Raw genomic sequence first — 17,582 nt, forward strand, 5'->3', positions numbered from 1 at the left:
TTAGTGCATTTTGTTTTTCTTAATTTCATTTATACGACAAATGATAAATCACAACATAATGTTTATATTGATCAAACAAGTTGGAGATGTGAATTGTTTAAATTAAACTTACATGATGTGATTTACTTTAGAAAGTAATTTTCTAGTCCAACTAAGAGCTAACAGATTCATTATGACTAGTTTACTAATTTCTGGTTGATTTTTAATTAGTTGGTATATCATTGCATTTTTTCTTGAAAACTGCTCAATATTCTGCAACAATATGAATATATGCTTATCAATATGAAACATTCCAAAGGGAACAAGTAGTGGTCGTTGTTCTGAATAAGGGGACAAAGTCAACAACAACAACTTTTTTTGTTTATAACTCTCTTCAATAATTTGTTCCTATTAAATAATTTAGTACGATGTGCATGAGCTTCATTTTTTTGTTTGTTTTGACATTGGTTATATGTAGGAAGATGAAAAGTATATTTCGAAATATTGTTTTCAGCGAAAAATATGTTTTTAGAATTATTTTTAAGAGTTGACTTCAGAAATACATTTTTTCGACAACAACTTACCCTTTCCATAATCCCTTTTCCACATAAGGGTTTTTCTCCTCTGGAAAATATTTTCGGACAACTTAATAGCAAAATATCAATTCTCTATGAAGATAAACTACTAATTCTAAAATTTAAAAACGAAATTTAATAACAATCAGAAGGGAAAATATATAACGCAACCCTTGAATCAAAAATGAACATCAACATCATCAATTATTTTGTTATTAAAGTGGAAAACAAATGAATGAACCGAGCAAGAACAACAAATTACAGTGTCGCGGGTTACTGTGTGTGGGTGAGAGAGAGTATGAAGATGAGAGATAAACAAGTTAGATAAGTGAGGAAGGTGGATTAAGGTTAGGCGAGTGTTTTTTATTTTTTCAGTTGGGGCTATAGTAGGAATGATAGAGAAAATATTGGAGTGAGAGACATGAAAGAAAGGGTTGAGAGGAATGAGGGATGTGAGGTAAGGGGTTGGAGGTTTATTGTTTTCTTTAGTTTTGAAGATAAAAATGATTCAAATACCCTTGACCTTAAAACTTAGAATCCATAATATATGAGGATATTTTTGTCTACTAAAATCTGATACACATTGCTAAAATGTACCAATTGAAAAAAGAGCGTACGTAAGTTAGCAAACCCCACATATATATATATATATATATATATATATATAATATTATTTTGTTTCTAAGGCAAAACAAGTAGAGTGTTTCTCCCTACACCACCACTCCCTTCTCCTTACACCTTCGTATTCCCCCATTTTTCCTTGACAGAAATTAAAAGTTGATGGTTAAAAAAATGGTCGAAGGCCTCAACGGAAATGGGGGGTTCGTTAGACCTTCAACGGATATTGACATTCGTTGACGGATATGGGCATCCGTTGACGGATATGGGCATCCGTTGAAGGCCCAACGGATGCAACCATTTTTTTTATTTTTTTTTTAACAAAACAATTTTTACTCTTTATAAAAACATTTAGAAAAATAAATCTAACAAAAAATATATTCTAAATATAAGTAAATAAATCTAACAAAAAATATAATAATAAACGAAAATAATATAGAAAACTCGAAGGCCACAACGAAAATGGGATATCTGTTGGCCTTCAACGGATACTCATATTCATCGACGAATATCAGTATCCATTGAAAACCCAACAGATTCCTCGTTTCTGTTGAGGTCTTCGCGGTTCTCTTCTTCTCCATTTTTTACACGACACGCAGCGCATTATATACCATCAACATAACACAAATTTTACATAATGCACAAACCTTGATTGGAGAAAGTGAGGGTGTGGGGATGGGGAAGAAATGAAAACGAAAATGGGGATGTGAAGAGAGGAATAAGAGAGAGGAAGAGAGAAAGTGAGAGTGTGGGGCTGAGGAAGAAATGAAAACGAAAATGGGGATGTGAAGAGAGGAATAAGAGAGAGGAAGAGAGAAAGTGAGAGTGTAGGTTTATCGTACCACCAGGACAACCACCCGGCCAACCACCCGGCCGACCATCCGTGTCGACCCTCCGCTCAGGCCGATCATCCAAGCCGATCACTCAGGCCGACCAACCACCCGGCCGATCATCCAGGCCGACCAGCCACCCGGCCGATCATCCAGGCCAACCCTCCACTCGGCCGATCATCCAGGCCGACCAACCACCCGGCCGATCATCCAGGTCGACCCTCCACTCGGCCGATCATCCAGGCCGACCAGCCACCCGGCCGATCATCCAGGCCGACCCTCCACTTGGATGATCATCTAAGCCGACCAGCCACCTGGCCGACCCTCCACTCGGCCGATTATCCAGACCGACCATCCACTCGGTCGATCATCCAGGCCGACCAACCACCTGGCCGATCATCCAAGCTGATAATAACTCATTAAGGCCCCTAATGGAGATTAAGGTATGATTGGGCCGTCACCAGACCCACGAAAGGTAAAAGCCCATTACAACCAGTATAAATAAAGGTCTCAGGTGCCCGCCCGTCCTACTTGGAGGAGGAGGACGACCACCTGGAATGCATGGAGAAGAGCATGCTCGGTCTTCAACCTAGAGCATGGAGTAGCGTTCGTTTGCTCAGTCTTTAGCATCCGCTAATCTTCGATACTATTAGGAGTGTTTTACTAGGGTAACACCAAACCCGACCGAAACAGTATGTAAGAAAGAAATGAAAATGAAAATGGGGATGTGAACATAGGAATAAGAAAGAGGAAGAGAGAAAGTGAGAATGTGGGATAGGAGAAAGTAAGAATGGAGTGGGATGTGCGGCTGTGTGAATAAGAAAGAAGTAATAAATTAAGGTTTTAAGAAAAAGTAATAAAAGATAAACGATAAAGATAAAAAGAGTATTTTTAAAATAAAAAAAAATTGAAGAAGTGCGGGGAGAAGGGTAAGATGGTGTAGGGAGAAGCACACAAACAAGTAACTTGAAGCCCAAAATAAGACGCATCTTTTCTGGCCCGGGCTTATTACCTTGGGGGTTAATAGAGAGCAAGGTCTTATTTTTAGCGGGAAACAACGGCCTGCACGCGCTAAAAGGCGCGCAACATCAGTTTTCCCGCGAAAAAAAGAAGCATATATAATAATCCACCCTAATTTTTCATTTCCCTGTCACACATCACTGATTCTTCAGCACCATGGACAAATGCTCGGAGGCTGCATCTCCTTCTTGCAGAGGCAGGTCCAAGAAACCCTATCTCCAAAGCTCGAAGGTCCAATCGCCGAGCCCCGATCGCTTCAGCTCACAGACGCCGGAGAAACCGCCGCAGCGGATCCGTAACCGCGGCGTCGCGCTCTCTATCGCTGACATAAGAAAAGCCGGCAAACGTTTACAGGAAATGAACCCAAGCAGTGAAATGACATTGTCGCAGCAGAGCAAGAGTGTGAGGAGACAGATCTCACTGTGGCCTTCTTCTCCCAGTAAATCCAAGATTACTGATGATGAATCCTCCAAGCTTCCCGAAAAGTAATTCACATATTCATTTTTAAAATCCAGGACATTCTTTTAAATGTTTTGCTGATTTTAGGTGCGCTTTATGGTTGGTGTGCAGATATGAGATTTTGGATCAGTTCTTCGATCGTTTGGATACTTTGATTTCAATGTTCCGCCTCAAAGGGAAGACTCCATCCTTTACAGAGATCAGTTCTAGAATTGAATCTTTAACTGACAGGTGCCGATCAATTGGATTGTTTTTTATATATTTTTTCATTTTTATTATTTTTGGTATTGTTTTTTAAGCTTCGTATCAAATAATGAAATTGCGTGTTTTTGATTTGGTTAGGAGGTTTACTCATGGGCATCTAGCCCAATTGAAATATATCTTGCCTGAGGCTATTGTTCTTAAGAAGTTTCTTGTGCATGACGAACGGACTTGTTGTATGAAGCCGGATATTCATATTTCTTTAAACCCTGAAGCGGTAGAGTCTGATGCAAAAGGGCACCCTCAACGTAGGAGAGTGTCGTTGAAGAAGTTGTTTCAGTCCCGACTAAGGGATTTTTTGGAATCTCATCCCGAGGTGAGTCACGTCAAAACCATTTAGCTGCTTGATAAGATTTATCGCGAATCATTTATTTCAGCGTAGGATTAAATTGGTTTAAATTTTGCCTTGAATTTTGTTTTTGCCAAACATTTCTCAGTGGTTGTCTGGTTTTATTCATGATTGTGGTTATTGTGCAACAATATTTTAGGTATGCATACAATGATCTACTAATGACAGTGTTGGTTTGAAATTTCTTTGATGCTGGAGCCTAGTCTTGTCCTCTGTTTGGAAATTCACAGTTTATGTGATAGTTTTTAATGAACCCAGTTGTTCTTTTATCCTGAGAGCAATCATAATAATTACTTTTTAGTGAATCCTGCATATTGTTCTATAATGAGCAATTACGCCCTCAGTCAGATCAAGTACCTTTTAATTATGCATATTATTTGCTCTGAAGGATGCTTCTATGTGTAGGTTGATGAAATTCCAGAAGGAACATTGCCCGAACCATTCAGTCGCCCAAAGAAAGACAATATTTTGGACATGTTAGAAACTCGTCTCCCAACGAAATTGTCAACCTGCATGCGCTACAATGACATTGTCAATAATACAGAGTCAGCTGACATAGATGAAAAATTGTTAGTACCTATCAAGACATCAGCTGAGTTGCCTAATGAGCATTTGAAAGCACCTTCTGTCATTGCACCATCCTTTAGAGCTCGATTTTCTTTGAAATTTAAACTACATGGAGCAGATGATGTGCAACAAAATTCTCCATCAGATTCATTGCAACCTTCCCCATCTGATTTGGCTTCAGAAGCTGCCAGTAGTGTAAATTGTTCAACAAGTTGTGCATCTCTGGAATCATCCAGTGCTCTCCCTTCTACTCCAAGCAAATCCATTGTGTACACAGAAAACAAAGATGGGTCTCTCACGAGCATTGGTGCCGTCTCAACTGCCACGAGAAAAACCTTTGAGTACACCGAAAACAAAGATGGATCTCTCACCAGCATTGATGCCGTCTCAACTCCAGCTAGAGAAATCAATGAATGCACAGTAAACAAAGATGGTTCTCTTAAAAGCATTGATGCCATGTCAACCCCAGCTAAACTTATTTCTACTCCAATTAGGTTGATGAGTGCCACACCTGCATTGTGTTCACCCAAAAGACATTATATGAGCCCAGATGACCACTCTACCAGTTCTTTGAACAAGTTAGCTAGGCGTCCACCTCGCTCAAGGTCATTGAAATTTGACACTCCAGTGAAGAACAAGGAGGCTATGAATGAAGACAATACGGGTGCCTTACTAATAGATGATGACGTTTTTGACATCCTCCCTGGAAAACTTATCCAATCGGTATGCCCTACATACATATTCGTTATTTATTTATTTATTTAGGGAGTGAACATATTCTTGTACTTGTTTGTAATGAGTCTTTTCTTCATTTTACTTATTGTCCCATGAAGAATAATTAAATTTTGGTATCTTTTTCACCAGTGAGTGGGTATAAATGATTTATGTTGGGAAACTATTGTTTGTCTACTTCACGAACCCTTTGCATGGGTGGGATCATGGTTAACTGTGACTCTTGCAGATTAGGGAAAAGGAAAGAATAGCGATGGAGGAAAGGGACCCAGCTATCACTCAAGCAAAGAAAAGGAAAAAAATGATAGCAAACCTCCCTAAGCTGTTTGATATGATTCGCCTCTTGCTTCGACAGCGTAATTGTATCACGAAAGTGGAGCTTGTGAGCAAAATAATCTCAAGCCACAGCGATATTGTTGATAGAAGTAAGGCAGTGTTTTATGTGAAAGTGATTTACTATTTTATTGTTTTGTGTACTAATTATGTCTGGTTTGTATTCGTAGGTGAAGTTGAAGAGCAGCTAAGTTTGTTGCAAGAACTAACACCGGAATGGATTTCTGAGAAGCAGGTCTCTAGTGGGGATTTTCTAATATTGTAAGTTCCTTTGATTTGAGCGCGTTCTTTATTTTATATTTACTATTTTAACCCTGTACCTTAACTTTTTTCTTGTTCTGACTTTGTGGCATATATCTCTGGTAGCATAAACAAACTGTTGAGCCCTGAAACCATTCGAGCATGTCTTGAAGAAGCAACGTAGTTAGCAGCAAATATTGTATCTTGGGCTTCTCGTTGATGCGCAATTGATTAGGCTGTGCTTTGTAAATGGTTGAGTTTCTCAAAATAGTCAGATTATTGTTGACTGTTTATTGTACAGGATATTGTGCATCCTAATTTAAGCTGTTAAATATGCTGTATTTATGTCATTTTATTTACTTAATTCGAATTGAACTAACTAGAGTATTATTTGGTTGAATGTTAAAAAATACAAATTTTATTTTATAATTTTTAAAATGTTAATTTTGTCCTCATGATTATAATATTGGATAGTTATACTATAAAAATAGTTAAATAAATTAAATCAAAACCAAAAGAAAGAAGCTAATCTGAGATAAAATTACAGGGTATGGATGTAATTTTTGGGAGGCTCATTTGATTTTCTTCAATCTATAACCTTTTATAAAGCATACACGTGGTATATTACAATTAATAGTATATTATATTAATATATTATGTCGTATTTATGAAATCAACTCCGGAGTCTAATAATACTTTATGAAAGCTCAAATCTGTCACTGGTTGTCGACATTTTATAAGTATATTTTGACCCAAAGTGGACATAAGTCCTAAAGTTACATTTAATAATCAGTAACTGATCGTGCTGTCTAATTACGGTTTTGGTGTTGTGCAGTGAACAAAGAACTAGTAATCGTAGAGCAAAAAGCATCTTATTGTTAGAGTAATTAGTTTTGGGCAATGTTAGGATGATGCGTCCGTTAATTGGTGTCCTGTGATACGTTCCTCTGCGGTACCTCTTGCTCGGCTGAAATCTTTATTTGTGTCCTACATTCTCTCTGCTCAACATCTGTTGCTAAAGATTCCTGTGAGTTGTAATCTCGATCACTTTCTTTTCCCCATAACAGTAAGTATAGACCAATTATCACAAACACTACTCCCAATAAACTGAAACAGTCAAACACAATTAAAAACTGTTAAACAAAGACATATTTTGTGTTTGAACAGTGAAATATGAAATGTTATCTACCTGCCTGTGTGGAGTTGTTCACCAAAAAGAAAATATGCTAAGATAGCCACCAAAATTGTTCCAAGGGGATTAAACATACTGACAAAGACTGGCCCTTTTTGTTCTGCAGTCCAGAATTGGATGAATATAACTAAACCACCACATATAGCTCCCTGTCATAACTCACGTCTGATTATGTTAGAATCATTTTAAGAATTCATCTCAGTTTTCAATTTCAGCCTCTTAATCTTTTTACTTACAGCATAAAAAACGCAACAGAGTTCCACAGTGGATGTAATGAGCCATGCTCTAGGCTTATGTTCCACGATTACAGCGAAGATGGCAGACTGTGCTGCACCCATGCAATTTATCCAAACTGTTAGTGACAGTTGTGCTTGATATTTCTTCGCTATGACTGCCTACAAGTCAAGCAAAAACCACGCATACATTTTAAACTCTTGGAAATCTTAATGCATGTGTATTTCAATCCCTTGTAAAATATGCTAATCTTTGGAGCTGCTTCATGAAATACTACATAGTTTGCCATGCTGTGAATATATAACCTGATCATTGATAAATAAATATACCTGTAGTATGAACCATAAAGACCATGATATGCAACTTGCACCAGCCAAAAGTGATCCTTTAATCCAGTTATTATGAACAAAATTGCCTCTGACGTGGAACGGGGCACCCCTTAAGCTTTGTATCGTATGCCCTTTATACAAAGTCATTATCAATGCACCAATCAAAGATAACACGGTTCCAAAAACTTTAGCCACTCCACGAGGCTTCTTAACATCAACAACCTCTAATCTATTTACAAGAATCATGAAACCAAAAATGAAAATAGTCACAACAATATTACTAATCTTTGAAAATATGAACTTCTACCCACCTGAGTGCAACTGCAAGTATAAAAGTAAGGGATGAGATTGTGTTAGTCATGGATGCATCAAAGGAAGGAGTGGTATATTTCAAGCTTGCGAAAAACATGTTCAGGGTAAGACTGGTCCTGTTTTTCACAATTAAGGAAAACAAACATAAATGTAAGTTTCTTCCTGAACTGGTATATTGTGTATTTCTCTGAAAGAAAAAACGTGACTTGAGAACAGTACCCGAAGAGGGATAGAAAAAATAGCTCAATGAACATTGTCATAGTCAACTTTGGCCATAATTTTCTGCAAAGTAAGTTAGATAAGAATAATAGGTAACAATCGAAGATGAAAATGTGAAATCAGACGTATGTTCTTTTAATCAACATACAAAGTCATAGGTCTAACATGTTTGCTTAAACATAACTTTCTAGTTGCCACAATGGAATAAATAGTTATATGCAGTATAAACTATGAGCTAACATTACTCTTACAAACTTTTGAAGGCAAGAGCATGTACAACAATCGGTCTCATATATGGGATGTACCTTTCACGAACATAAGCAAAAGGAAGCACAGCTATGCCCCCAATAACGTGCCTATAGGTAACAAAGACATGAGGGTTCATCCCTTTGCTTAGTGAAGCCTCTACAAGGAAATAGAGAAACGAAAGAAGCATCTGAATGAATAACATAAGAAGGTGAGGCCTGAATTTCACATAAATCATCCCAGATGCAAGTTCATTGTTAGACATAGCTTAAGAATGTTGCACTAAACTTAGGTCTCCCTGAATATTTGTGAACTTGGGATGCAAACATTTAGACTTATTTATACACATGCGAGATCTTTTCTCATATTATTCTTTCATACTTGCGTCAACTTTAAACTGACCTGGAAAGTTGATGGCTGATTCGATCACATATTGCAGTAATACGCATAAGTATATAGTCATCACAGAAAGTAATTAGTCGTCACCATTGTTTTAAACTGCTCTGTACATCCACATCTCGCTTGTGATCACATCAATTCTATTTGTTTGCAATTTTCCACAGCATCAAACATTGCAACATAACCTCTACCACAACACTAATTTAAAACACTAGTGGCAGCAGTACTTTCACCTACACCCTAACTTCTTTATAGTTCCACTCAGAGTAAGTCTTCTCTTGCTAAGCAAATTTAAAAACTAAAATTTATCTGCTTTGTCTTTCAAAATGTTCTAAATTAGTTTAAGTATATCATATTATCCCACAACTAATTCTTAAGCAATTTAGAGAGCACAAGAAATTTAGAACTGTCTCCAAAGTTCATTATGATCAAAAACAACTTTAAGTCTAATTCAATTTTATAAATCGGTTTATATGATAAGATTTGCATGTATTTTGTATACTGTAATTTGTTTTATCTTTAATCGATATAAATCTCTTATACGGCTTATGTTGAGGATACATTTCGAACATGAAACTATATTTATGTAAGTCTCGATAAAAGGTGGAATAATAAATCAAACAAATAACAAACTTTGCTAAAATAAACTCTAACATCACTATGATACCATGACTCTAATGAATTATTTTATTTCTTTTTATCTTAACATATAGTTACATACAACAAATTCAACATCTTAAGGAGTTATAATTTATTACTTGTATTGGTAGTCTACTATTACTTATTGAGCTATACTTTTTGTCTTTTATGCGAAGTGAAAAATATTCTATGTCTGAGGTATATAGTGGAGTTAGAGGGACCTGTGATTAAGAAAAGCAGATTCAAGGTGTTTTGAAGTTTCCGAGTGGCAGATGTCAGATATGCATAGGTAGAAGTTAAAACTAAGGCCGTTGAATGATGTGTCTCCGATATGCAAAGTAATGCAAAAGATTTTATTCCATGGAATGAACATAGCCTTTTCCATTTCTTGGAAATTGTTATTTCTTTTTGGTTGGAATATCTAGGCTAGAGAACTAAGATGGAAAATAGATTCTTTCTGCAGTGCATCATTGTTTTTAACCATATTTTCAACATTTTTATTCAAATATTAGAGGCCAAAAATTAATCTCTGCGAACATCTTGTGCTTATATTTATATTTCTAACCTGTGCTCTTAATTTCTTCTCCCTTCCCTTGTGCTTTTTGTTCCCAACTCTGCACTGTTTCCTTTTTTATCAGTAGATTCTGTGGAATATGTTCCTATTTCTTCTGCAGTTGCAACATTTCCTGGTTCATCTAAAAATTGTATACCATTAAGTGAAATCCGTGTTGCTAAAATGTACTTGAAATGAGAGGCACCAAAATCCACCTAACCAAAAGGAAATGATTAAATATTATTACTATTTTTATTAGTATATGGATGGTCAGTTTATGAAAGATAAATTCAGGAACATAATTATATCACAACTTTCTTTGTTCCATTAAGTTGACATCACTTTCTCACCTTGTGCTAATGGAAGTTTGCACAATCCAGCTGTTGAATCTCTCTTTCTTCTGTAAAAAAAAAAAAAAGTTTTTATTCTCATCTCTGTTTTAGTGCATGCTAACTAGGGATGATAAAAAAATTCGCGTTCACGGATATCCGTAGATAAAATCCGCGATAGGTAGTTGGTACCCGAAGATATTTACTATCCGCGGATTGCGAGTAGCGAGTTTTTTAATACCCGCTTATAAACGGGTCGGATGCGAGTATTATACTATCCGTACTCGCGGATATATGCTACCCGCAAAAAATAAAAATAAAAAATTTAATTTATATTTTATTAAGTTACATTTAATTAAAATTAACATTAATTTATATTTTATAAAGTTAAATATAATTAAAATTAAATTTTAATTTATATTTAATTTAATATATATTATATTTTATATATTTTTTGTAATTTTATTTAAGTTTTATCATAATATTTTATAAAAATATATTTTTTTAAATATTTACGGGTATCCGTGGATATTCACATATATCCGCAGGTTTTAAAATATCTGCGAATATTTTTTAAACGGATATCCGTGCGAGTAACGAATCGGAAAGCAGATGAATTTTTTTTGTCAAGTAGGATTGCAAATAGACAATATCCCTACTCGACCCGACCTCTTACCATAGTGCTAACAACATAATTTAAGAAAACTATCACTTATCTTTCGCAATTTCCTGTGAGAACTTTCGAACAAAGGGCTATTATTTTTTTTTCACCTTTAATCATTCCCCAACAGGCAATTAAAATACTGATGAAAATTGAGCAATTTGAGTTTTCCCATTGTCTTGATTGAAATTGGATCACTAGTCTCTACTCCACTAAATACTGTTACGTATTGGATTTTGATAAATAATTGATAAAACATTAATCATCTATAAAATTCAATTAATGAATTTAATATATTTTTTCTGTATATTTTTGTAATAAATAGATTGGATGCATTTTCTTGTGGATGAGTCAGATCAAATGGTTATACAAATGATTAGTTTTGTCGGCCTTATATGGAACTTTAAAAATAATTTTTTGAATTACTTTACGAGAATTATACATTTTAAAAATTAATAATGAAGCTAATTATTGTAATCTTTCTCAATACACTGTTACTGTCAAGTAGTTTTTTATTTTTTATTTTTTTATTTTAGGTTTGAAATTTTTGTTCTACTAAAGTAACAGTTACTTACTACATTAGAATTATTAACGTTACTTATTAAACAATATACGCTTTTATAAAAAGAATTGTGTCATGTACTTCACTTTACCAAATGTGGTCCTCTTAAACGTACATAATTTCTCTTAGAAACTCTAGTTCTTATTAATATTATTAATAATAATAATGATAATAATAAAATAATAATAATAATAATTAATTAAAAAACATTCATAATAATAATAATAATAATAATAATAATAATTCATAGATTTGTTTAAGTTAAATTAATACTTAAATTACTAACTGTGTACATTTATCTTGTGAGATTGTTCTTACAAATGAACTCTATCAGTCTCGAACAAGCCTTCACTACTATACATCTTTCTTTTTTCGAATGTTTTAACCACTATGTAAGTGTTTGTTTATGAGATGTGCATATCTCATTATTATTTTCCTATTGCTTAACTTGTATGTGTGTATGAAATATATATAAGTTAACGATGAAATGAACGAGATCATAGACCCAAATATAAAGACATTAGTGTTGGGATAAACTTAAATTGTAAAGTTTTATTAATAATTTTGTTTAAATATTATTTTCTTAGTTTTTGTTTTTAGTAATATTTAGTTTGATTTTGATAAGGATAAAATAGATATAGATAGTTTTGATTTTCCATTTATTTAGAAGAGTATTATTTTATTTTATTGATATAAGACAGAGATAGGAGTGATGCTTCCTCCACCACCCCATCTTCTTCCTACACCTCTCCAACTTTTTTTAAATTCTAAATTTATCCTTTCCACTTTTTACTTTTACCAATTTTACTTTTTATTTTTAAAACCATAATCTCAATCCCCTCTCACTTTCACTTTCCCTTTCACTGAGCCCCTACCCTCACTCTCATTTTCTCTCTTTATCTTAATTTTCACTTCCGTTAACACAAAATTTGACAGAAAAACAAATTTTGCATGGTATAAATTTAAAACATTTATAATTCTTGATGAGTTTTGAAATATCATGATTCCATAATATATATCTGCTAAAAATTTATTCCCCACTTCCTTGTCTTTAAATAACCAAACTTGAAAATCTATACTTAAAATTACATCCATGCTTACAATGGTACAATGAAAGAGAAATATGTTTGTTGAGTACAAAATAAAAAGTGAATAAAAGAAAAAATAGTTAGTTCAGTTTATCACTGGGTGTTCAGTGAATCTCGCGGAATTTGAAAGGAAATGAAAAATGTTGTGTTAATGGAGGTGAAAATTAAGAGAAGGAGAGAAAGTGACACTGGGGGTGAGGACTTGCTGGTGAGAGTGAAAGGGAAAGTGAAAGTGGATTGAGATTAGGATTTTAAAAAATAAAAAGTAAAATTGGTAAAAGTAAAAAGTAAAAAAGATAAATTTGGAATTTAAAAAAAATTGGGGGAGAAGATGGGGTGGTGGAGGGAGCATCACTCTAGAGATAGATTAAGTAGATTTTATTTTAAGTTAGTTGATATTCTATTGTCAGTTTTTATTATTTGTACTTGACCCAAGACCCTATTTGCACCTATTTAAAGGTTTCCAAGGTTCAATGAAAAGTAACCCCAGTGAATTGAAGAATATTATTATTTGTGTGAGTCATGTTTTTCTCAATAGTTTTGTCTCTTCAATAGTGACCACGATACTTTCAAAATCATCATATTTCTCAAGATCTTTTCCGCAACCCGATTAGGAGGAATCTCTTCTCCATTCATTCCGAGTTGGTTGGCCATCTTCTGCACTCGAGTTATAAACTTGACAACTCCCTCATTTTCATCCATCTCCATATGTTCAAACTCTCTTCTGTACTCGGACCTGCATCACGCGAGTATCTCCTTTGTATGCCACCTTTAGAATTTTCCATGTTTCTTTTGTTGACTTTGCATTAGCTATTTTCCAGATTCATCTACTACATTATACAGAAAGTACAAAGCCGATCTGTCTTTCACTCGTGTCTTTTTCAATGCAGTAATCTGGTTCAATGTCTGGTGCTCATCATCTGCGGGTTCATTGTACCCGTCCTCCACTATGTCCCATACGTCTTGGGATCCAAGAAGAACCTTCATCTGCAAAGACCAATTGTTGTAATTGGTATTTTTCGACAATTGTGGCACACTCATCCCGTTGACTACCTTTGTCATTTCTCTCACAAAAAAACCAAACACTCATTTTTTTTCTCTCACGATGTTTGACTCTCTCTTCTCTCTCTTGGTACTCAGAGCATAAAGTTCTGATACTCCTGTTGGATAAAACGTGACCCACACAATTAGTTGGGGGACCTAGTTCGTTGGCAACATCATGGAACATGTACTTCGTTATGGGTACAAGTTTCATACAAAACAATGGAGTGAGGAAAAAAAACCCAGAAAATGTGGGGTCCATGTAAAAGTGTAACAGAAGGAGGAAAAGATGACTTATATGGTATCATCAAGAACATTTGAGTTGGAATAGCAGGAACTGAGTAAGAAAAATCCTCTCTTCTATTGTAGATGGTTTGATCCCACACCGAAAAGTGGCACAAGGATTTATTCACAACATAATATTGTAGAAATCAAGATGAATGCAAAATATATGCTATACGATCTACGTCCCTCATCCTGCAACATGTACAAATTTTCAATGAACTTTAGCACGGTGAAGAGCTAAAATAAAGATTCAATCACTGCACTGTGTTTTTGGTTTAGACAACCAAGCTATGCTGAAGCATTTCATTGCTTAATTGGTTTGCCTAACCATACACAATTAGCAAACAATACCAGTACAGAAGGTAAACACACGTAACAGATTCAAACTATATTAGAATTGCATCCAGCGGATTGAATTCAGCAGAAAACACGTGATCAGGAATTATGCTTATGGATAATCTATCACCAAGGCTAGATTCAACATCTCACAGCCTTTCTTTGCTTGATAATTTGCACCGACATCTCACTGAATCAATCAACTTACAGATTTAATACACAATTAAACACAATTTGAAAAAACTACACCAGTCATAAATTGAGCACATGACCAGACACAACGAAAATGGAATTCGGCAACAGGAATGACTCAACAAATGGATTTCACTGATTAAAATGTGTAAAAAAAACAAGAACAAACATCAGAATCAATGAAACATTAATGCACAACAGATTTAACCGAACAAAATGAATAAAACAGTAACTAAACATTGAAGAACAAAAAGACACTGCAGGAAACCAATTAAGACAACACGGATGCAAAGAAACTTAACTTAAACACGTGGTGCTCGAACCAGGCTCTGATACCACTTGATGGACTCCTTCCAAGTCTGAATTGAATGGTTCTTTGAGTCCAAAAGCACATCAGAGGCAAAAGATGAAGGATGCAGCGGTGGAATGAATGGAAGCAAGTGTTTAAGGGGCGGAAACAGAGCAAAGGTGCAGGGGAAATGAAATGGTGTTTCGGTGCAATGGGGAACTATTCGCCTGTTGTGCTGAGCGCGAGTCAATCGGCAAGCATGGAGGAGATTTTCTAGGCTTCATACTTCATGGCCTTGGAATGGGCTTCTAGCTTCTAATCGAGCTTGGAGAGTTGCTCCCTCCACCACCAACAACCACCAACAACCGCTCTCTGCACCTTCCCATACCTTATTTGTCCTTCTATAAAACGGATGTCAACATCCGTTTCACCTTCAACGGATGTTGACATCCATAACATCCATTTACATATTTTATATTTTAGTTTATTATTTTTATTTAAAAAAAAAAACTTCAACGGATGTGGCCCGTTAACGAATGTGTCACGTCCGTTTAATAGATTTTTAAAAAGTTTTTTATTTATTATTTAAATAATAATATATAAATTAAAATAATAATAATTATTTTATTAAATAAAATAAAATTAATTTATAAATAATTAAATAATAATTTTTAAAAAATTAAATAATATTTATATATTAATTTAAAATATGAAAAATTAAAAAACTAAAAACTAAAATACAAAAAAAAGCAACGGATGCCGCCACATCCGTTAACGGATGTGGCACATCCGTTAACGGATGTGGCACATCCGTTTTAATATATTTATAAAAAAAATTTAATTATTATTTAAATAATAATACATAAATTAAAATTAATAATAATTATTTTATTAAATAAAATAAAATTAATTTATAAATAATTAAGTAATAATTTTAAAATAATTAAATTATATTTATATATTAATTTAAAACAAAAAAACTAAACTAAAAAACAAAAAAAGCAACGGATGTCGCCACATCCGTGGCACATCCGTTTTAGTATATGTATAATAAATTTTTTAATTATTATTTAAATAATAATACATAAATTAAAATTAATAATAATTATTTTATTAAATAAAATAAAATTAATTTATAAATAATTAAATAATAATTTTAAAATAATTAAATAATATTTATATATTAATTTAAAACAAAAAAATAAAAAAGCTAAAAACTGAAAAACAAAAAAAGGCAACGGATGTCGCCACGTCCGTTAACGGATGTGGCACGTTCGTGGAAGAATTTTTTTTCAATAGATGTTGACATCCGTTGAAGAAAAGAGGTGGGGATGTAAGATATTTTAGAATATAAAGGATAAAAAAGTTTTAGAATTTTAAAAAAATGTGATGGTCCAGAGAGCAAAGTGAGATAGTGTAGGAATAACCTCTCGAGCTTGACATATGGCCCATAGTATGGTTATAAGAATAATTTTTTGTTGGGCCGGTGAAAGGATGTGGTGGTCAAGGTGTTGGGAGTTCCATAAGATCTAGGTTGCAAGCTTTCCGAGGACAATATTCCTGCTAGCATTAAGGGCAGTATGTTCCTTATACTGATTTACAGGTCTCTTCGTATTTCTGCTTCTCTTATTACTATTAGTTAATTTTGTGAAATTAATTTACACAAACCCATGCAATAATATAAAGATTGAAAATATCATTAAAATTTTAGAAGACTGAAGACATTAAAAATATCTTTATATATATATATATATATATATATATATATATATATATAAATTAAAAGTGTATTTAAATTTAAAATTAATTTATACACGAGTTAATTATGGTTTTTTGTCTTTTAAAATTAAAAGAATTTATTTAGTTCTTATAATTTGAAAAAGGAAGTTGTTTAGTCTTAGTCAAAATATTTTGTATATGCTTCCCAAAGTGAATATTTTGAAATAAAAGTAAATATTTTATTGTACATTGATGAGAAAATATTGTCTTCCATTACAAAACATTGATGTGATCATTCATTAAGTTCAAGGATTCGTGTCCATATATAATTAATTGTTTCTTTTTTTTAAAAATATTTGTAATTGGCTAACAAACATAAACTATATATATATATATATATATATATATATATATATATATATATATATATATTTTTTTTTTTTTTTTTTCAAGTAATAAATCAAAAGGCTACAAGAATTTCAGTTTCTTTTTGTATCTTATTTTACACTCAACTTGAAAAAACATAGTTACTTAAAGAAATGAGTATACTATTTTTAAGGGCGATGATCGTCTTTGGATTCCTTATACATTTTGTCACTTTGCTTGGACTAGCTCAATGAGCATATGCTTGTAAAGGAAACAAGCAAAAGTTAAAATGAAATATTCTATTGTAAATGTTGGCTGCTTCACTTCTTGGTAAAAGATTATTCATTGAGGTAGTGGGCACTAATGTCACTTGATTCATCATATTTAAGGTTAAGTTTCATATGGGTGTTCATTTTCACGCCCATCTATATTGACTAGGAGAGAGACGAGGAAGATCAAACTACTACTCATGACTTTGTAGGCTAAGGACTCATCCTTAAATTACGTGTTAGTTAAAAGATCAAGTACAAGATCTACTTCCATGATTTGGGTTGCCAACCATGTCAAGAGAAAAAGGGAAAAGCAAAAGAAAAGGGAAGAGAACCATAGATAAGATAAAAAGCCTTTG

At 33.7% G+C, this 17,582-nt stretch overlaps 2 protein-coding genes across 3 annotated transcripts; one reads left to right on the forward strand and one right to left on the reverse strand.

The window, feature by feature from the left end:
* Positions 1-3,136: 3,136 nt before the first annotated feature.
* On the forward strand, positions 3,137-6,313 carry LOC124827358 (CDT1-like protein a, chloroplastic). Its single transcript, XM_047300383.2, has 7 exons — positions 3,137-3,507; positions 3,593-3,712; positions 3,824-4,058; positions 4,497-5,381; positions 5,620-5,815; positions 5,894-5,984; positions 6,090-6,313. The coding sequence occupies exons 1-7, from the start codon at positions 3,179-3,181 to the stop codon at positions 6,145-6,147; spliced, it is 1,914 nt and encodes a 637-aa protein (XP_047156339.1). The 5' UTR covers positions 3,137-3,178; the 3' UTR covers positions 6,148-6,313.
* A 268-nt stretch (positions 6,314-6,581) lies between these two features.
* Positions 6,582-8,825, reverse strand: LOC124827327 (WAT1-related protein At1g43650-like). Of its 2 annotated transcripts, XM_088097635.1 has the most exons (7): positions 8,555-8,825; positions 8,250-8,312; positions 8,030-8,146; positions 7,719-7,947; positions 7,392-7,550; positions 7,153-7,304; positions 6,582-7,070 (listed from the first exon to the last, which is right to left on the reverse strand). In XM_088097635.1, the coding sequence occupies exons 1-7, from the start codon at positions 8,758-8,760 to the stop codon at positions 6,884-6,886; spliced, it is 1,113 nt and encodes a 370-aa protein (XP_087953761.1). In that variant the 5' UTR covers positions 8,761-8,825; the 3' UTR covers positions 6,582-6,883. The 2 variants fall into 2 exon arrangements, with proteins under 2 accessions (XP_087953761.1, XP_087953762.1); XM_088097636.1 differs by lacking the exons at positions 8,030-8,146; positions 8,250-8,312 and having other exon boundaries at positions 6,584-7,070; positions 8,555-8,822.
* Positions 8,826-17,582: the final 8,757 nt, after the last annotated feature.

The sequence above is a fragment of the Vigna umbellata genome, chromosome 8 (assembly GCF_029865625.1).
Source record: "Vigna umbellata cultivar VRB3 chromosome 8, Vumbellata_1.0, whole genome shotgun sequence".
NCBI classification, from domain to species: Eukaryota; Viridiplantae; Streptophyta; class Magnoliopsida; order Fabales; family Fabaceae; genus Vigna; species Vigna umbellata.